This window comes from Strix aluco, chromosome 7 (genome assembly GCF_031877795.1).
Source record: "Strix aluco isolate bStrAlu1 chromosome 7, bStrAlu1.hap1, whole genome shotgun sequence".
In the NCBI taxonomy this organism is placed as follows: domain Eukaryota; kingdom Metazoa; phylum Chordata; class Aves; order Strigiformes; family Strigidae; genus Strix; species Strix aluco.
In genome coordinates, this window is record NC_133937.1 from 37,752,918 (window position 1) to 37,774,366 (window position 21,449).

Below are 21,449 nucleotides of genomic sequence, written 5' to 3' on the forward strand. Positions count from 1 at the left end.
AGACGCTCACTCCTCTGCCCACACCCTCCCGGTAGCACCCGCAGGCCCGCCCGCGCTGGGTGCGCATCCCACCGCAAGCCCAGGCTAGGCCCCAGCCTCGGGTGACGGGCTCCCAGCCGCCTGCCCCCCCGCTCCGGCCCTGCAGGAGGCCGCAGCGCCCTACCCAAGCCGCCCAGCTCGCTCCCGGGGCACGGAGCCGGACCCCGACCCCCAACAGCCGGCCCGGGACGGCGGCCATACCCACCCCCCCACCCGCCTACACTTCCCAGCAGCCCCCGCGCCGCGCCCGGAAGTGGGCGTGGCCGCGAGCCGCGCTGTGGCTTGTGGGCTCGGCGGCGGCGGTGGTCTCCATCATGGCGGCTTCCATCTCGGGCTACACGTTCAGTTCCGTCTGCTACTACAGCGCCAACAGCAGCGCCGACCACGTAGGTGTCCGGGGCCGCTGCCGCCGCCTCCTCCCCCCGGTGCGGCGGGGTGTCTCTTGCGCTCTGGGGCTCGCCTCCCTCCCCGAGCGGCGGCCGGGCCGGGCCACCGCCGGCTGGGCCCCGGCCGGGGGGTAACGGCCCCGCTCGGCTGCTGCCGGCGACACTGAGGTGCCCCTCGCCGGTAGAGGTGGCTGCGGGGGCCGCTGGGCCGTCGCCCGGTCCCGGCTTGGGAGGGGGTGGCTGGCAGAGCCGCTGGGTCTCGCTGCTGGCGGGGCCGTCGGCCGCCCTGCGCTTCTGGGGCATCGCAGGGCCGGGTGTGGGGCGCCAGGGGCCGCACCCCGCCACGCAGGGAATCGGTTGGAGGTAGAAAACGCGTGTTTAAAATCTGCGGGAGTGCGGGTGCAGGTTGCAGTAGCTTTGGCTTTCCAGCACCGGTAACGAACCCCGGTTACGGTGCAGAACCGGGGGTGTTTCTCAGCCCCTCCGTTTTGTTGACAAACTTCTGGTCTGGGCCTGCTCCAGTATCTCTGCACCAGGAAACGATGCATCACCGTTTCCGTGCTTGTGCTAAAAGCACCAGGTTCTGCTTATTCTCCTTCCTCATTTTGGGCAGGGATGGAAAATAAAAGATGACTTTAAGTTACCTTTTGAGTTTTATGATCCTTGGTGTTGTTCAAGGTCCAGCCCGATCTTCATATGTAAATGAGTAAACCTCTGCAGATGTAAACTCCACTTCCCGTTAACTTTGGTAGAACAGGCCTCCTCCTCATCCACCATCTGCCTGTGTAGCTGGGACTGGAGGCAGAGCACTCCTTTACATAATCTGTGTTTGCCTTGTATAAATTTTGTGTTACCTGCAAAAGCTTTTGGTAGAATATTATTTTCAGACAACCTGTTCCTATTGTGTTGTGAAAGGGTGTTGGTAAATCAGAAAATTGATCTCAGTAAACTTAAGGACTTACTGCAGCTCAGATATGTATTTCAAACTAAATCTTTGTTTTAATTCTTCACTTTAAGAAAGTTACAGTAAGTGACTATATAGTGTTTTTTTCTACTTTTAGTCTTTCTTTTTTCCTTTAAAATTGTAGGAGGGATTTCTGCTGGGAGAGGTGAGACAAGAAGAGACCTTTAGCATTAGTGATTCACAGATCAGCAACACTGAATTTCTACAAGTGATTGGTAAGTAATAGAACTTTGAGAAATTCTGAAAGAAGTACTGCTCAGTCTTCCAATTTTCAGTGCAACAATTCAGTAAGAATTACCTCACTTGTGAGACCAGCACAAGGTGTTCCAGTCTTTCAGAATCGCATTTTTTATAGTACTTGTGTGTTTGTGGTTGAGATGTGAGTAAAGGAAACAATCCTTTGCTAGATACGGGGTTTTTATGCATCTCCTTTTGTGAGAAAAGATTGTTCTTTGAAGACATTTATCTGCATTTCATGATGGAGATATTATTTATTTGGTTTTTGGTCCTGCAGGGAGTTTCCAGCTTGATATGGTTGCCTAAATGCAAGCATATGCCTAAAATAAAATAAATGTGTTGCTTGATTTACTAATACTGAAAGGGGGCAAATTTCCAGTAGACGGTTTGGATGGATGGCTGGTAGTTGATGACATCATAAACTGTCACAGCAAGGTTTCCCAAGGAGCGTTTGTCAAACAATTTACTTGATTGATAAGCACAAAGACTGTACAGCTGATTTGTTGTTGTTGTGAAAAGTGAAAGGAGATCTAAGATCTTGCTGTTAAGTGTTGTTGGTTGAAGTAGATATTTTTATACACAAGTGAGAAGCTGTTGCATGTTTTAAGCTCTATGGTTTATAGAAAATAGGAAACCTCTGAAAGAAAATGCCTTTTTTGTTTACATATATGTAACCTGATGTTAAAATGCATCTAAACCCTCTTTAAAAACCTGAATGTGTACGTACCTGGCTTTGTGGATCTGATTTCAGATGACATAGCAGAGTCTGCATAAAGCTTAGCTAATACACACAAACATATTGCGATTTGACTCCCAAATGTTATCCTGATACAGAACTAAGGACCTGCAAAAGTGTGTACTGTGTTATGTCTCAGGATACTTGCTGCCTTGAAGTAGTGTGTTGGTTGTGTAGACAAGAATCCATAAGATGAAGTAGTTTCCTGTCCTGGTTATTCCTAAGGAAACATGGGTGATAAATTGACTGTGTGAAGTGTCAATTAATTGTAGTTAATTGAGCTAAATTACAAAAAATAAAGGCATAGGATTTTTTGTGTGTGTATATGATCACTATCAAAGTATTGTATAAAGGCAGGCAGCTGATAGCTGTGTCTGTTCAGAGAAAACTAGACATTACTATTCAGTGGTAACTGATCTTAGTTATTGTTGACAGTGTAATACAGTAATGTCACCAACTGCAGTCTCGGCGTGGTTTCATAAACCAAGTGTTTGTGGTGTTAAAAATTATTCCCTTTTTAGATAACTCTTTTGTCACATTCTTGGTGACAGTTATTTTCTGAAAAGGGAAATTACATGCCCCTGGAGATCTTCTGGATATTTTTGTTTACCAAATTTTTACTTCAATATTTATTCATCGACATTAACTCTTGATCTCCCAGTTCAACTCATGAACTGACATTGACAGTTTTGTGGCACTGTTGTCACAGATGAATTTAACATTCATATGTGTCTGCTGTCTCAAAGCTTAGTGATGGTGTTTGAGTATATGTGTGTGTATATATAGTGTAGGTACTATATATATATATATATATAAAAAAAGAAGGCACTGTGTAAAAAATTTAGAATAATGGCTGCTTCATGTGTTCTGAGCAGTAGGCTTGTTGCTTCCTGTTTTTCAAAAGACAAGGTCTGTGTAGCAACATAACAACCCGAGACTCAAGTATGTATTCTCAGCCATTGTAGTCAATATATTTGCTGGAAAGCGTTGGTCTAAGCTGGAATAATTACACTCACTGGCTTTGTGTAGTGGCTCGTTTCCACAGAATCCTGTATGCCAGTGTGAAAACAGGGGGTTGATACACTTTTAAACAATTCCAAATAAACTCAGTAACTTAACAGCAGCATCATGAGGAGTTCTTGCCAGTGAAAATGACCAATTTCAGGCAGTACGGCTGCTGTGGATGTTCAGGGCCTTGTTTTGATAGTGGCTAAATATGCTGAGATGCTAATGTGTGTAGTCTGTTGTTCTTGGGAATTGTGATCTGATTCTGACTCTGCTGAGATGGCAATCATGAGCAGCCTGTGGCTTTCAGAACAGCAGGTGGTGAGTCACCCTCCAGGAAGGAAGAGTCTAAACAAAGTTGTTGCTAAACCCTCCGGTGGGGTTCTGATACAGGAGCTTGAAATATTATTGCCACAGAAGTGCTATTCAGTCTGAGCAAATACAGCTTCAGACAAAAGTTATGTGATCAAGGTATAATAATATGAATAAATGATAAGCTGTATTTGATAAAAAGTCGGAGCAGAGACCTTTAAAGTACTAAACACCACAAAAAAGTCAGTCGTGCTTGGTGTTAGAGATAACATGGATTGGATTTTTGCTCTTTTTTCACTCTTCTCTGGGATTACTGACATGTTATAACCTTTGCTGCTTAAATAAGCATCGTAGCATTTATTACAACCTCTTCAACTTTTTAATACTTCATATAACAAAATCATTAACTGCAGCTAACTCTTTTGGAGTGACATTCAACCCCTTTTCTCATCGTAGGTTCTATTTGCCTTGCCTTTTTAAATACTCCAATGTATAGCATTTCAGTGATTCACTTCCCCATCCCTTTTTTTTAATTCATTGCTGCAGTAATAAAGAGTGTGTATGAATGCAAGTAAACTGTTGTAGAAAGGTTTATCAAAATGAAAAAAAATTATAAGTGCCTTTGAGGAGGTTACAACTATAAAATAGTCCCAAAAGTGTGTATCTGAGCCAGTGTATGTCTTGCTTCTTGTTAATAGATTTTCCTCTGTAAAATGGCAGATTAGAGAAGCCGATTTTCCAAGTATGGTGCTGTGTCATCAAGTGTTGTTGAGACATTAAGGGCGGTGTGTGGTCTGACACAAATGTTTATTTGCTCAGTAGCTGTGATGTGGAAAGTTCATGCAAGATATGCCACTGTAATTTCTCTTTACCTTGAGCAGTTGGACATATGTCTCTTTTTGTTTGTTTGTTGTTGCAGAAATCCATAACCATGAGCCTTGTTCAAAACTCTTTAGGTAAGCATTTTCTGTTGTCTTCCTGTGTTGGCTGCAGAATGTAAAAATAGGTAGCTCACTGAAATATATTAGTATTTCAAATGTACCTACCAGTGCTGGCATTGTTTGCTCATCTTGTGATAATACAGAAGTGCACATAGATGGCACCAACTATGAGAATGAGTTTACAGTTTTAGTAGCCCTTACCCTAGGGTAGAAAGGGTGCCAAGGTACAGGCTTATTTATCTATATTTTTGAATTTCCACCTCAGGTAGTTAGTGGAGGTAGGATAGCAGTCAGATCAAATCATATCACTCTGATAATTAGGATGAATGTCAAAACTAGTTTAAATTATTGTATTCTTAGGTCAGCTCTGCTTGGGCCTCGTGGGTCACAGAACACCTTGTGTGCCCTAACCTTAGTAACTTGCTGGGTTAACAAGTTGGTTTGTAGTTAGTTGTACTCACTCGCACTAACTAATTATTCTGAAACTTTCAGCTTACTAGTTATTTTTGCCTTCTGATCTCCTGTACTCCAAAACTTAAATTAAATATAGGTCTAATATATTCTATTTGGCAGCCTCCATCTACGTGTAGCTTTTCTCTATTGTCTTCACTTGTTATACAGTGATGGCTTCTAAATTGCTCTCTAAACATTCTTTTTAGAAGGAATTCCCAATTAATCTCCTCTTTATGTAGAGATTTCCAGCCAATTAAGAAGACACAGTACCTCAGATATTATGATTGACATTGGGTACGTTGGAGACAAGAGCTGCAGTCTCTCACTTGCTATCTGATAATTACAGAGAGGGTACTCTTAACCAAGTGATTTAAATGCTAGAGACTCTACACATGAAGATAACATCCCAGTGTCTAGTAGACTCTCTCTGGTTCCCAGCGATGCTTTGTGCAGCGCATATCAAAACCGATCATGTTTACTGCTGCTCCCCAGTCAAGAAATTGATTGTTAGTAACTGAGCTGATGGAGGAAGGGGAAGAAGTCTGTACTTCTCTGCATGCTTTCTGCACAAGAAAACTGATGAATTTATTTACTTCAGAGCACAGGGGAAAACTCTCACAGCTCATATAGCTTTTATCAGTACCAGAGCATGCTGTTGGTTTCTCTGTTCCGTTAGCTGCAGCGGATGCTGATTTTTGGGGCATTCTACCTTATCCTTTTGACTTCAGGGCAGCGAGTCTGAGGAGGCCTATTGCTCATCTGCTCAGTACTCTTGTAAGCTGGCCCTGCTGATGTTGAGTATAACAGGCCTGGTTCCTGTGCTTTTACCACCACGTGGGAGCTGAATAAGAAGCAAGGATTTTAAAAGGACCGATTTCTCTGTCTGCAGTTTTCAAATGAAGGTGTTTTGTTAATACTAGTTGCTCATCCCATAAGAAAATTATTATAAACCATAGAAAGAGAAAGAATTGGATATCTGCTATTTACAAGAATGTGAAAATATTGTGAACACAAATTGTAAAGATTATGCAAATATTATGTAGTATCTCAAATTAGTAATTAGTTGTAGTCTTAATAGTCATAATAAATTGCATCTTAAAACAAATTTTATTTCCACCCTTATTTACCAGCCAAGTACTGAGCTCAGGATTTTCTGTTTTGTTTTTTTTTTACCCCTACACACAAGAGTTGAGATCATAGACCTCTAAAACAGAGTGTTTTCCTGCACTGCTTTAGGTGTTAGTGATATCAGCTCTTGAAAGAGACTAAGGACTTGGCAGGTAAGTCAAGGAGGAATCTATTTTCAAATGTTTTTCCTTTTATCATGAAGTGTGATCTACTTGAATTTATAAACCTGTCTGTGTAGACAGCTTTATAAATTTTTAAATATCTATCTGTGTAGATAGATGTATAAATTCTTAAATCTGTCGTGTCCTCAAAATAACAACACGTCAGGGTTCGGGCCTCTTTTCTGTAAGTAGAGCCATGTGGAAGGACCGTGATACTTTGGATTCTTGCTGACCTCAATATAACTGTTTTGGCTTCAAGGGTCCAGTCATGTGAGTCTAATTGCAGGACTGGAGCTCAAGAAATTGATTTGTAGTTGCATGTAAAATGGCCCTGCTTTCCTTTCTTCTTTCTTCTAGGCCTCTTATTATCAAAGCAGGGTTTTACAAATGCTGGTCAAAATAAAATTACACAGTCCATTTATTTACATACCCCTTGTTGTAGGGGCTGCCAGTGAAATACTAGGCAGCAAACTAACGTGCACAATGAAAGCATTTTAAAACTAATAATTACAGGCATCTTGTATTTCATTACTAGTGGTTTAAAACTGGTTAGAATTTTCACACCAGCTAGTCTCACACATCTAATTTAAATGCTCTGCACCTTCCTCCATAAGCAACGGGCTCTGTCTGCTAGGTGTGCAGTCAAACCCCTGTGCTCTATATGGCACCTGACACAGATATCTAAGTAGGTGGTGTGAATACTGACCTATGTTGATAAAGGTAAAACTGTAGAAGTTGCTTTGAAATGTATAGAGTGCCATCTATTTGGAGAACACTCAAAGTATGAATTTTTTATGTATAATGTGTGTGTGTAAACTGTGTACCTACCTTTCTCTCTTCCTTTTTGGTTCAAGCTTTTATGACTATGCAGGCAAGGTTAATGAGGAGAGTTTGGACAGGATTCTTAAAGACCGAAGAAAAGTAAGTTTTTCTATCTTTTCCTCCTGTTCTAGTCATTAGAGGCTATAATTAGAAAGACTGGTTTTGGAAAACAAACGAAGGTAGTTAATTAGAAGAAATATTTTGGTTCACAAATCTGATGTTTTGCTTTGACCCAAGGCTTATCCTGTACAGAAGTTGGTGGATTTATGGTGCTTAGGTTAAATTGGGGACAATGTCTAAATTCCCTGAAGAAATGCAAAGAATTTAAGTTTCGGTCTCAAAAAGTGAAGGGCTGGTATTAACCCACTCAAATTTCTGAGCTAAACATGTAGCATCATGATCGCGTACTCCACTGCTGCAACTAACAAAAATGTAGCTGATCTGTAAATCTGCTCTAAAGAGTTCATGTGAAAGAGTTGTAATGATACAGCCTTGTAATTGAATTTTTGCACTGTTTTAAACTGGAAAAATGGTTCTATCGGTTATGTCAGATGTGTTGTCCTAGCTTTGTCACGCATACGTTGTTAGTAGCGCAACTACTATTAAGATTAAATTTTAGTAGTTTTTTGGAGAGGAGTCAAACCTTTTTTTCATCTCATTCCATACTTGTGCACTATCTTTCTAATTATCAAGTAATTGAATCAGAAGTTCTCATGAACTAATACATTGAAGAGCAGAGCTGAAGGTGTGGTTCCTATTGTAGCGAAGGGAATCCACCAGTTGGCTTTCTCTGGCAAAAAGACGGATGACTGGCTTGCATGGTTCAATTTGTGGCAACCATGGACCTCATTAGACCTAGCAGGAAAGCATCACTAGTCCATGAATTTGGCTTTCAAGGTCTGGTTAGTGCCAGAGATGGTACAACGTAGGGGTTAAAACAAGACCTCTTTTCTTGTTTTGACTTTTACAAAGCAGCAGCAAACCAATGTCACTTCAGCTGCGTGTGGCACTGCTGGCTGCATTTCACCAGTAGCAGAGCCAACTGTCAGGGCACAGCCTCTGGAGTTTTGGGGATTTCTGTCCTCCATGGGCAACTTGAGTGTAACTTGGGCTACTCTGAGTAAAAATGGCTACTGTGTGAATTGATCATCATCATGCAAAGTGTGTGATGGCAGTTGCTCAATTGCCAATTTGCAGTCTTTACTTTCAGGTCACCTTACCCACCTGAGCTGTGGGCTTCTGCTTACAGACAAGGCTTGTACACTGAGGAGGGATCTTTAGGGTAGCAAATCCTAAATCCATGCACCTTATGCAACACTGATGATTGTAATGCTTTTTTTTTTTGTCTGTTTCTTCCAGCAAATGCTCTCAAACTCCTCTATGTATACTAACATATTTATGCTGAGTACATAGGTGTTTTGTCTTTATGCTGATGGAGTGAGTTTCCAGTCTCAGATCCTGAATTCTGTAACCCCATAACTCTACTCTAGAACACTACAGGGCATGTTAAATTCCCCTTCAGGAGACAAGGCAAAAAACATAATTAAAAATGTTTGTCTCCCACTAGTTTTCAGTTGAATTTTGTTTTGTTAGGACCAACCTTGCAGGGAGACTCTGGCAAGATGCATTATTTGTGGTGGGAAATAGGCAAAACTGGAGAAATTAAGACTTGCAAGTGACTGAGGTACCACAGATTTAATGACCGTAATTATCATAATATCAAAAAAGGAAAAAAAAATACTCCTGTCCAGGAACCAAGAGAGTCTTGTATTCTCTTCTGTTAGCAAACTAAGCACATTTTATTGCATTCAGACTAAGTAATTGTGCAGATTTAGTACAAAAAGTTAAAACCAATACTTCCACTTTTTTGTCTAACACAGGACTCATATTGTTTAATAAGTAGAATCTGCTCTATTCCACTGAATGTATTCATGCAGCCTTAATGCATCACTGCATGATAGTGCCTATTCCTGGGATTCTTCCTAAAGCAAATTGTTAATGATGTGTCCTTTTCCATTAATCTCTTAAATTATATGTTAGTTTACATGAAATAAAGGAGTTTAATGCATGTTGTATTCAAAATAATCATTGAATTAGAATGGGTCTTATCTGATGTGCATACGAATCTTTCACAATTCAATACACAATGAGATAATTTTCTTGTTGTACACAGCAGATTAATCCCATATGTCTCATGAACAGACATGAATTTGCAAATATGTTTGTGAAGCCCCGGAAATGTCTTACAAATCAATACAAGTGAATAGGCAGTTGAAATATTTAGGCTTAAGAAAACCCACATCTACTGTGTTTGAAAACAGCTCAAATCTAATCATTTGAAGATGTTCCAAGGTTTGTTGCTAAAATTAAACAACTGAAGTATATTGGAAGTGGGATCTTGAATGCCACTGAGGACACACAGGTGTTTGGAGCACAGTAAGGTTGAGCAATTGATGCTGTGCTGTAACAGGATGGCACTTGTTTGGGGTAATTTAATAGATGCAAGCCTCTAGTAATTCAGTCTGATTTTGTTGTAATAAAGCTATTGGCTAACTCATGTGATACCACAGATTTAGTAACTTTATTATCAGAAGGTAAATCTGTAGCTCTGTTAATACTTTGGGTTTTTTCTGATGTACTTTGATTACAGAATGTTATTGGATGGTACCGATTTAGGAGAAACACTCAGCAGCAAATGTCTTACAGAGAGCACATCATTCATAAACAGCTGACACACATTCTTGGAGTGCCTGATCTTGTCTTCCTTCTCTTCAGCTTCATTTCCACTGCAAATAACTCAACACATGCTTTAGAATATGTGCTTTTTAGACCAAACCGAAGGTAAGCAATCTCTCTATATGAACCAATCCTCATGTTTTGTCCTGCTCCTTACTGCTCTTCTTTATACTCTAAACTATTTTGAAGTTTGTGCAGTTTACATGTAAAGAAAGCTTTGTGTTTGTCAAGTGTCTTGGTGTACGATCGTTAGTGATGACAGCTTTTTTTTTCTGTGCAAGTAATTTATACATTAAAGTATTGGGAGGAGCAAATGTTCTTTTCAGTCTTTAAATCTCCAGACAACAAAAAAAATCTTTTAAGAGAAATCAGATGTCAGTACCATGTTTCTTATAATAGGCCTGAATGTAGCTTCACCCTTCTTGTATCTGTGGTAGCTTGAATGAACAATTGAAAGGTTCTAAGAGGTACAGAGGTAGGTCCATCTTAAGGGAGTTTTTGATCATGCATTTATTTTGAACCCAATTTCTAATATTTAAAAGCTTTTATAATAAGCCTAATGCAGAAGCTTTAAAATTAGATGAGTTCTGATCATCAGAGATGGGGTAATATTAGGGCTATTGTACATAATCTTTTGAATATGAAATAAGTCTTTCTAACCTTTCTCTACAGGTATAATCAAAGGGTGTCACTTACTATTCCTAATCTAGGCAACACTAGTCAACAGGAATACAAAGTTTCTTCAGTGCCAAATACTTCTCAGAATTATGCCAAAGTTATTAAGGAACACGGGTAAGGATTTTTCCTTTGCAGATGAAGTATAGTCATCAAGATCTCTGTTCTATAGCTTCCAAGGAATACTGCAAATAAGCACTTCAAGTAGGAAAAAACTAGTTCTAGAGGAGAATGGTCAGTTTTTAGTGTGCTTTTTTCCTGCCTAGAATTGAATCTTTCAGAAGAACAAAGGGGACTCGGTGCACTAATCAGAAAAGCAGAGTTGGTATGGCCAGTTGGTGCTGTGGGCCTTCTGGCTGGAAGTTCTTACTTGATTTCCAGCCCCCTCAAGGGATTCTCTGTGCAAGCTTGGTTGAAAACTTGAACTCTGACTTGGAAGTGTTGTTTTTCTTAAATAATTTTAATTAAATGCTGTAAATGCAGAGTAACTCTTCTGACTGTTAACAATGAAATTATACAAGCGTAAAGATTGCTGCACAAGTTTAATCTCATTCAAATGGGACTTTATTGTTCCAGAAGGAATTTTGGTATTGAATATGCTGCTGTCCAAATTTTGGTTCTTGAGAGTATGGTATGTTTTTAGCAATATAAAATACATTTTAGAAGCATAGTGATAGACTGCTTAATAGCAGTTCAAAGACAGCATGAGCTACTTGTGTTGTCATTTTTAACTAATGATTTCTGCTTTTTTTTAGTACTGATTTTTTTGACAAAGACGGAGTGATGAAGGACATCAGGGCTATATATCAGGTTTATAATGCACTTCAGGAAAAAGTACAGGTAATTTCCTTACTTAATATTGGTCAGTATTGGCATCTTTCATCCTTTGGTTAAATCAGGAGTGGAGGAGATGGAGATTTTTCGAGCTCATAAACAATTTATCATGAACTGTAGGAAAATAAGTCTGACTTAGAAACTGACACATTTCATTATTAATTTAATGTGTGCATTTGCAGTGGATGCTGTAAAAGTGGTTGATGCAAATACCATCAATTCTTTCTCTTTTGCAAGTGAGAATGATTTAATGCTTAGTGATTTCTGGGAGACGTTAGCTATTTTTAAGAGTACGTGTTGAAGGAAAGCCTTGCTGAAGGCTGTAGAGATTTGCACAAGTTTAAAGGCTTGCCTGTGTGAGTTTAAAAATGACTACTGGCTCTTGGTATGTAGCATGCAGCAAAGAGCTCCATCTGTTAGTTAAAACTTGTGAATGTTTTGTGTAGAGCATGAGTGAATCCTGCTCCAAATGCAGCAAAGCATCTGAAAGTGCCTTGAGTGTCAAATCTACTAAATGTAAGCTTGTCAATTCACAGCTTGTCCTGTGTGAAGAGCAGCCTAGCTGTGCTGCTTCAGGAGCACACACATCTGCTAATTGTGCTGTAGTCCCAACTTATTGCCAGGCTTTCCCCTTACATCTGCCCCAGAGGGATTTGTTGTCTATGCTCCAGCTTAGCGATGCTGGTTGGCACGTAGAGCAGAGAACAAGGCAGTGCTGGCTCCAGCCACCCCCTGCCCCTTCTTGTGCAGGAGAACTATTTCTTGGTGGAAGCTGCTTGTTTCCAACCTGCCTTCTAAGGTGGGTAACTTGCAACGAGAAGGCAGACAGCTTTCTTGCTGGCTTCAGGAGACATGAACATTTGTTTTCAGAGGTCTACCCCATTAGCTAATGGTATTATTCTGTAACACTGTTTTTGCCAAGAGCGCATATATCCCTTTGTGCTCTTGCTGTCGTTCGAATTAGTGTCTAGAAAAATGGAAAATGTAGCATCATCGGGGAGTTGTCTTCCTACCTGTTAAAACTATGACTTGGTTATATTTCACCATGTAAATCGTGCTGCTGTACGTTGTTTACAGAGCTTAAAAGTAACTTAGGTGTTATCTAACCTGAGGAACTTTTATCTTTAAGGTGACTTTCACAGAGAATGTTACAGGACTGGAAATAAGTTACATGGTAAAGCAGCTGATGCATATGTATTTGCATTATTCACCAGTTAGTTGGGAGGGTTTAAACTTTATCGACTTCTAAAAAATAAATATAGAACTGTAAGCATAGTTAATGTTTTTTCAACTCTGTAAGATCACTAACAGTAACCTTTTAGAGAAGAAACAGTAAATGGCTAGTGACTTACTGATTAAGACTCATCAGTGCTTTTAGAGTTGTGTACTCTTCAAAACTGATCATGTTTAATGATAATGGCTAATACTTAATTTTTGAAGTAAACAATATCCAGTATAACATGTTTAGATCAAAAAAGAAATCAATATTATTCGGAACTGGTTTTTAAACTGAGATCTATCGATGAAAATTTCACATTCATTTCCTAACCAGTATAGGGAAATCTTATTGAAAAAATCCATGGGTCTTGTTTATTTAATAGAGGTATCGGTTAGGAGATCAGCTCAGGACAGTTGTCTCGAGTCAGCTGTTTCATAGCCCTGTTTGAATTTGGTCTAGTACAAAAAGTATGCACCTTCATGCTACACTTTAAAATCATTCTACTATAGTATCATTTTGTGCTACCAACAGTGTATTTAGGAAAAAATGTCTTTTCCAAGTAGGAAGAACTAATTTTGGATTTTATTACAAATCTTCCTGTAATGATGTGTTATGTGGGAATGCTTTTCCTATCATGCAGCAGTTGAGAATTGGCAACAGCCAGTAAAGAAAATGATCTTCAAGTAGAATATTATGCTCTGATACAGTTAACTCCTGCTCTTAGTTTTGTGCTTTTAATGGCTTCTTGTCTGGTATTGGCTTTATTAATGTTGTCATGAAAGTCCTTCATGTATTTTTGCAAAATCTTAGTGTATCTTATGTTTTTCTCCTAGGCAGTATGTATAGATGTAGAAAAAAGTGAACGTGTTGTTGAATCTTTTCAAGCTGATGTAAACAAGTTGAAAAGGCAAATCGCACAAAAGAAAAATGAAAAAGAACAAGAAATAAGTAAGTTGCCTTTTTCTTTGTTTCAGAAGCAGATGCTGTAAGGAATTCTTTTGAGTTGTATTCTTGATAGCTCATAGCAAAAGAAAAAAAACAACATTGGGAAGGGTATGTGGTGGATTTACGTTGAACGATACCTGTGAAAGTATGTGTACTGCAGATATTTCTGTAGGAGTCATCCAGCATTAGCAAACTTAAAACACAGGAGAGAGACGAAGCTGTAGAGAAAGAACAAGGAAGTCAGTTCTGGAAATAACACTGGAAAAGATCAGCTGTAGAAAAGGAAAAGTGGAGCAAAGCCAGGAATGGAAAAAGCAAATCTAAACAGTGGAGAGATTCCTCTTGAAGTATTACACAGAAACGGGGTACTGTCTTTACAGGCCAGTAGCTGTCAATGGTTTTTTTGAAATCTTTATTCCCTTTCCCACTGCCCAACCCTATTTCCAAATACAAGCCCAGCACCAATTAAGTTAGAGTTCAGTTTGGAGACAAACTGGCTGAAGGAAAATGAGTGCTTAGGTGATGAACATTGGCATAGATCATCTGCAGTGTTGTCTAGATGATTTTTGACCTTGTAGCTTTTGGTGGATGCACAAGGTTTTTCACCACTCATGTAGAGGAGACCATCTACATTTTTTCCTTCTCCCTCTCCCACTTCATAGTTACTGAATCCTAGTTTAGTCAACATTTTTTGTATTATTTGCTGACTTGGTGGTGAACATGATTAGCATTGAAATACCACTTTTCAGTGTCAAACTAAATCTTTCCGAAAGTCCATTTTTGAGGTCATACCTATCTTCAGGAGTGCCTGCTAGAAAGTGGAAGAAATTATTTAAATGCAGAATATTGTTGGAATTTGCCTACCTATTTCAAGTACCATATCATCACTGGTATGAATTTCAATCTGTATTAGTTTTAATTCCATGAAGCTACTGAAATACTGTCCTTCTTGCAGTCTCTTAGGGGGATTAATCTGGGGGGAAGCTGAATCAGGTAATCCTTTGATTTATTCAAGGCAACACAAGCATAATGGTCTTCTCTTTCTAGTGAAGCTATGAATGCAGAAATTACTTCTGTCATGTTTTGAAGACCTATATTGAGCTGGTGGGGTTTAAGTTTCCATGGTGCAAATAAGTCCTATTAAAAATCCATGTTTTTATTAGGGTTGGTTCTGCATTCTGTATTAATAGTACAAGTGTCCATAGTATGTATTTAGGACTGGTAGGGGAAGCCAGTAACAGGTGTGTGTTCATCTATTTTTTGCTGCTCCATAATTTTCTGAATCGGTGAGACCTGTTGTGTGAGCATACTTGGCTGGTTGCCACACTGTCCCTCCTTCTTCAAAATTGCATGTGGTTTCAGGAGACTTTTGCTTAGCAGTAGAGAGGTTTTTGTGAAGAGCCTGAGCCTTTCCAAGGAGATACTGCTGATCTAATTTAATTTGTGAGTGTAAGAGAAGACTGAAGGTAGAGAGCAGGATCAGCGACTGGGCAAATGGAAAGTAATACTTTTTAAAAAAATGATTTATAAGCAAATTACATATTTCAGCAAACACTACTTCTTTTTCCTATGTTTTGAAATGATAAGCAAGTAACCAAATTTTGTAATTTTAGCTACAAGAAGGTTTTTATTATTTGTGTGTCTTGTTATCTAAAGCTGTGTCTGAGACAAAAAGATGGCTTAGATGGGTTAACATGCTAAACTCTGCAATAGGCCCCTCTGCAGCTATGACTGAATATTTTTATTTTCTCGGGCAGCAAGGTACTGTTATCACATGAACATTTTAGAGCAAAGCTTGATCTGTCAGCCCAGGTTCTTCCTTCTCTGAACCTCAAAGATAACGTAAAGAGCCAGCATCAGCCGCAGACCATTTGAAAGATGGAAGTGGCATGAGTCACGGCTGTTTCCTGCTTGGCTGTAGATGAAACAGCCAGGGAAATGCTACTACGAGAGCTAGTGAGAAGTAGAGATGGGTATTTAGTGTGACTGGAGCTGATCCCAGCCCATATGGCAAAAGATGGGGGAGGAGGAGGAAGAGCAGTCAGTGCTAGCCTCTAGATACTACCAGTGAGATGCAAATGCTGGGCTGAAAATTTATGCCAGAGCAGATAATCATGTGAGAGGGCTGAAACAAGAAAACATGCAGCTTGTATCTCTGCAATATTTTTAGATGTGAGTAGCTAAATACTGAAGCTGGCCTTCTGTTCTCTCACTTTCTCAATATCGGGAGAATTTCCTTGTTTTTAGTGAGTTAAATGTTCCAGTTAATTATTCTCTGAGCTGGAGGAAAAGGGAGCATTTGATTCAAATTCCTGTGGTAGTGTTGTGTAAAAGCTTGTTATTCTTACAAGCTTTTGGTTAACAGGTTATGACTTTAAGACTCCAGCATAAAAGTCAGTTGAGACTTTACGTGCCGGATCACTGAAATAATTTTGTACACGTAGCAGCATGTTCTGGGGTATAGTGAGTGCTGTGCACTTCCCAGATGCCAGGAGGTCTCCCACTGCAGTTCTCATATTGTGGACCAAAAAATGGAGTGCTCTTATGTAGCCGCTGAGGGAATATGCTCTTTTTATTACTGAAGAGAGATCTTATTGACTCGACTAAAGGAACTCTTCCGCCCTGATTTTTTTGCTTTTTCCAGAAGTATGGTGTTACAGTAAGTAGAGCTGATAGCATTTTGTCTATTACCTAGCTGCAAGGCAGCTTTACATGCACCGGTGTCAATTCTGACAGATATTTGGAGATTAATAACCAGTTAGAAACCAGTTGAAAACGTAAGTCTCTCCCAGTGCTTAACAAACCTTCCTGCAAGGAAGCTTTTCCTCGTGTCTAACGTATACTACTCTAATTTACGCAGTCTTCTGCTTACCTTTCCACAGCAGCCTTGTATGTATATTTGAAGACTGAAACTGTTTTCTCAGTCTTCTCTAATTATCCCAGTTATTGCAGTCTCTCCTCTTAGGTATGATATCTAGAACTCTAACGAGTCCTTTTTTTTTTTTTGTAGAATTTCTCCAGTTTTTCCTTATTTTGAACTGTGGCATTCAAAACTAGATATAGTATTGTAGTTGTAGTCTTAACCATTACAGTACTTACTGAAATAACTGACCTGTTTCTCAACAGCTGAGCATACTTAATGTGTGTTGATATTTATAGTTTACATAAGTCAACAGTAAACCTGTGTTTCTTTCCTGCAGAAGGATGTAATTGCATTTTGCAGTTTGTGCAGTTCATTATTGCTGTGCGTGTCAGTCTTAAATTATTTTTCAAATCATCTCATTTAAGATCACTTTCAAATTCCTGCTCTGATACTCTGTTATACATGTGTCTATTACTAGCATAGTACCATCTGTAACTTTAATAAGCATGTGCTGATTAAATTCCATCATTTAGGTTGTTAATGCGAGTATAGTTCCGGTGCAGAGCTGTGGAAGCTTCATCTTGATGCATCTTTCCAATGTGACTGTTAACCATTGAATTGTTCTTTAACCAGTTCTTCAGCTATTATTTTTTAATCCTCGTAGTGCTTATGCTACTATCTATTTGTTATGAAACATGGAGATGCTGTGAAATCCTTAAAGACAAGACAGATCTGTGGGTTTTGGTCTCACTTTGATTGTTAAGACCACGTGGATTGGAAAGAGACCCTGTCCTTAGTGGACAAATTTATTTCTAGCAAGTGTCTAACTGTACGATTACTTAAATACAAGTCAGAGCACAGAAGTGGTGGCGTTACCTGTTACATGTGGCTCTTCGTAAGGAACAATTTCAGTGATCATGTTTGACTTTTCCAGGTACAGTGAACAACGTACCTTACCGGTGCTGCACTAGTGCAAGAGCCCTGATTGTGGATCGCGGGCTAGGGATAGAGAAACACGGGTTCAGAAGATGGTTCTTGCTCTGGTAGCCAGTTAGCAATCTAAACATGAGATACCATGGGAGTAGAGATGTTCTGGCTAGCAGAAGGTGGGTGTGATATATGGGGATCTCAGCACCCCTTAGGCTAATCGCAGACATTGGGAGGGAAGGATTTTAAAATCATAATTTGAGGGGAAAAAGACAAGGTAACTGCTGTGGTGTTCATGAGGTTGTCCCCTAGCACAAGGGGCATTGTAAGAGAAAGCATGCAAGTGTGTGTTTAAGGTGTAATATCAACAGTAGAAGCTGATGATGCTCTGATCAAAAGGGAGTCAAGCTTTTGGTACTGAGGAGGACGTCGGTGGAGAGGAGCAGACACGATGAGCCCTAGCATAGGTACTTGTTGATGTGAGAAGGAACAGAGAAATACAGAGAGAAGATGAGGTGAAAGAGCAACAGGTTATGGAAACTTCTGTAGCTGTTTTTAGGGGACTTAAACTGGAGGAAATTAACTGTACAGGATGACTCTGCACATAAAGACGTAGCACGCTTGCACTTTATTTGCTTTCTAATGCATTTTAGTTTGAAATGGCATTACTAGGGTAATCAAGTTGGGCTAATACTGATGAGTTTCATGGATGCACTGTGAAATTTAGGGAAGATATTCTTTGTCAAGCTCAGAGTAGGATATAGCAATAAGCAAGGTTTGACAGGATGGTTAGGGATAGTGTCTTCGTCATCAATATGAAGATCAGAATTGCCAGAGATTAGTAGTGGAGACTGAGAGGAAAAGATGCAGTGCTGGAGTTTGAATTCAAGCAGTGCCAGGGATGAACATCTAGTAACAACCACCAGAAAGAAGGAAGAGAGAAGAGCTAAGGGCTTGGTGGGTGTGGTAGGTAACAGCTAGGCTATGTAAAGCATGTTGCCAAGTAAACCTTAAGTACACCAATGTTCTTTGCTTTTGTAGGAATGCAGCAAGCAATTTTAAGCAGGCAAATGCCAACAGACAACTTGGAACCTATGTTTGTTCCACGAATGTCCTACACTGGATTTGCTGTGGAAGGCTGCACGCTTGAAGATTCAGACGTCTCTGATCCTCCCCCTCCCTATTCTGATTTCAATGCAACCGATCAAGAAAGTACTGTTGGTCATGGTCTGCTAGAAAGCAATGTTTTTATGCCTCGACCTCAAGCAGTAGGTTCTTCCAGTTATGTTTCCACAAATGCAGGATTGAAATATTCTGGTAATGGAGCATCCATGCCATCTTCCCAAAGAGCGGTTGGTGACAATGTTGACGAATCAGAAGACAGTGATTACGAAAATTTGCTTGAACCTACGGAGTCTTCTGACAGTGAATACTCACAGACAAGGGATTCACGACCTTCGACACATCCTGATGGTGATTCCAGGAACACTCAATCTTCTCAGATTTGATAGGGGGGAAAATAAATCCACATGACACTGTTTTTTTCATAATTGTTACAGAGAGATTTTGGGGATTTAACCTGGAGGAAATGAACTACACAGGATTACTGTGCACACAAAATGTAGAAGACTTGCACTAGATGGTTTATTCACCTTGTGATACATTTTGCAAGTTTTATAATGGAATCATTAGGATAATCAAGTTGTACTAATACTGATGAGGTTCATGGATGTACTGGTAAATTTAGGCAAAATGAAATTTATAGAGATCTTTAGCTTTTGTTGCCGTATTTTCTTTAAGACAGTAAATTGGGATGTAGTAACTAAGCACAGTTAGTCTACAAGTAATGTTCTCAAATCAAAACTTACCTCTTGCACTATCATGCCTTGAATTTTAATTTTTGAAAGGGAATAAATATATCAGCCGCCTTCAAAATAGCTTTCTACGGTAAGCCAAATTGGCCTCTACAAGCAAAGAAATTTTGATAATTCTGAGAAGCCTGATTGGAACAGATGTGGTCTACCTTCTATCGGCATGCTCTTTTAACAGAGAAGGGGTTTGTTTCAACTTTTTTTACTAGCAGAATGTGTGTATCACTTAAAATGATGGTTGCCTTTTTTTCTGTAAAGGGTGTGGGGGGGTGGGATGACTGGTAAATCATCCAAATGAATGTCATAAATAGAATTATTCTGGTTTTGCTGGGTTTACAACGACTTTATGCCACACTAGCCTCATTTATTGTCTCATTTGTTATTTTAGCATAAATACAAAGTGCACATACAGGAGTAAATGACTGACAGAAGTAGTAAATTCCATCGTGATTGGACTTTGGAGTCTGCAAATTACAAGCATCAGAGACTACTTCTTGCATTTTATTTGCATCTGAATATTGGATTTACGCTTCTAGATGAGTTATTTTATGTAATAAATAGGGGATAGGGTAGGAGAAGATTGTTTGGAGAGTCCCCTGGGTTTATTACCTCTTTGCCTCTGGATGAAATGTGTAAATGATTATTTTAATTTGAATTACAGCTCTTGTCAGAAAATTGCCATTTGGGATAAATGAAGTGTGGTATATTTAGAGAATTTCATGTTTGGATGCACTTATTTTTATTTAAATACTGCTTGTATACTAACGTTGCCCAAAATATGTGAAATTGTGCCACTAAGAAGTTGTATTATTGGACTTTATCCCTGATCTGTAAATGAGAAAATACATGTTTTAAGATGAGGTTATCTTAAGCATTTATCACTTTGAGGTGTGAATAACCACTTCCTAGGTTTACACCCAGAAGAACAAAGCAGTTGCTTAAAAGTTGAAATATATTGGATTTACAAAAGACTAAAATTTCAGTATGTGTTGTATATGTAGGCAAAAGTCTGTTCCTTAGCCTCTCCTTACCTGTACTAAATTAAGCAAAATGACTTTGGAAAAAATGAGGTGTTAAAATTGTCACTCTTCTATTGAGTGTTTCCACCTTTAAACATCTAGTGGTCTGTTTTAACTGTTTTACATTATTCTCATTAGCCTTAACTTGATGCATTTTGTCCTCGAGCGTTGCCATCCATTTAACAGAGAACTTGCTGTGGTGGTGGTGCTGGCTGGCCGCAAGCACCTGCGCTTCGGGTGCTGTAGATGTGTCTCTGTCGAAAGCAGAATTGACAAGATGGCAACTACCGTTTTTATTTTTATTCCGCACAGAAACCTGCAAAATGTACATCTCTGACAAAGCAGTTAAATGTGACAATAAAATCTTATTTAATCCTGTAACTTATATTTTAATATTTGTCAGGTTGCATGTCAGTGAAATAACTCACCAGAATGTGGAAATGCAGCTGAAAATTGATTTGTTAAAGCTGGTCTGTCTGTAGGACTTGGGGGGATATCCAACAGACAGGGGAGGAGGTAGCACTATCCATGCGTGTAGCCTATCTGCCACACATTCTTATGATTGTGTTGATACAAAGATCCTTGAGTTCTGGAGTCTTTTAATGCCAAAAGATGTCTTAACTTCTACTTGGTGTTACACAGAACGTGTGGGTGACTGGAGGTGGAACAAGTATGTAATTGTGCCCTCTAGCCAGTGCCTGTGTGCAGGTGCTTTCATTTACTGTAACTGCTTACTCATAAGAACAAAGGGTGTGGTTTTGATGAGTTTTTAAAAAAAAAATCAGATAATATGCTGGTAAAAATACATGTGAGTGGATTTTGCTCTTTTCATTACAGCCCTGTTAAAAATAATGGTGTTGAGTTGTGATCCCTCTGAAGGCAACAGGCAGCAGCTTTAGTCATAAAGAAAAGCAGAGCTTCATACCCATGAAGTACCCGATTCCCATGTCTGGCCCCTGAAGAGTTTCTTTCGGTGATTCTCAGGAGCCCGAAACCCAGCAGCAAGACCCGTAGCAATGTCCACTCACTGCCAGGTAGGCAGCATTGAAGAAAAGCTACCAAAAATTGCCATCCCTGCCTTTTAGTTCAAAATCCTGTAGTTTTTCTGCTACAAAGAAATATTTTCTGGTTTATTGTTGTGAGAAACCTAAAATGACTGTTTCCTTTATTTCCAAA

General features: G+C 39.5%; 1 protein-coding gene across 2 annotated transcripts; it reads left to right on the forward strand.

Annotated features, from left to right (window-relative positions):
- The first annotated feature begins 300 nt into the window (after positions 1–300).
- On the forward strand, positions 301–20,654 carry ABRAXAS2 (abraxas 2, BRISC complex subunit). Of its 2 annotated transcripts, XM_074831494.1 has the most exons (10): positions 301–425; positions 1,514–1,604; positions 4,599–4,635; positions 7,217–7,283; positions 9,835–10,025; positions 10,593–10,712; positions 11,351–11,435; positions 12,559–12,603; positions 13,482–13,596; positions 18,425–20,654. In XM_074831494.1, exons 1-10 carry the CDS (start codon positions 354–356, stop codon positions 18,889–18,891), a joined length of 1,290 nt encoding a protein of 429 aa, XP_074687595.1. In that variant the 5' UTR covers positions 301–353; the 3' UTR covers positions 18,892–20,654. The 2 variants fall into 2 exon arrangements, with proteins under 2 accessions (XP_074687595.1, XP_074687596.1); XM_074831495.1 differs by lacking the exon at positions 12,559–12,603.
- Positions 20,655–21,449: the final 795 nt, after the last annotated feature.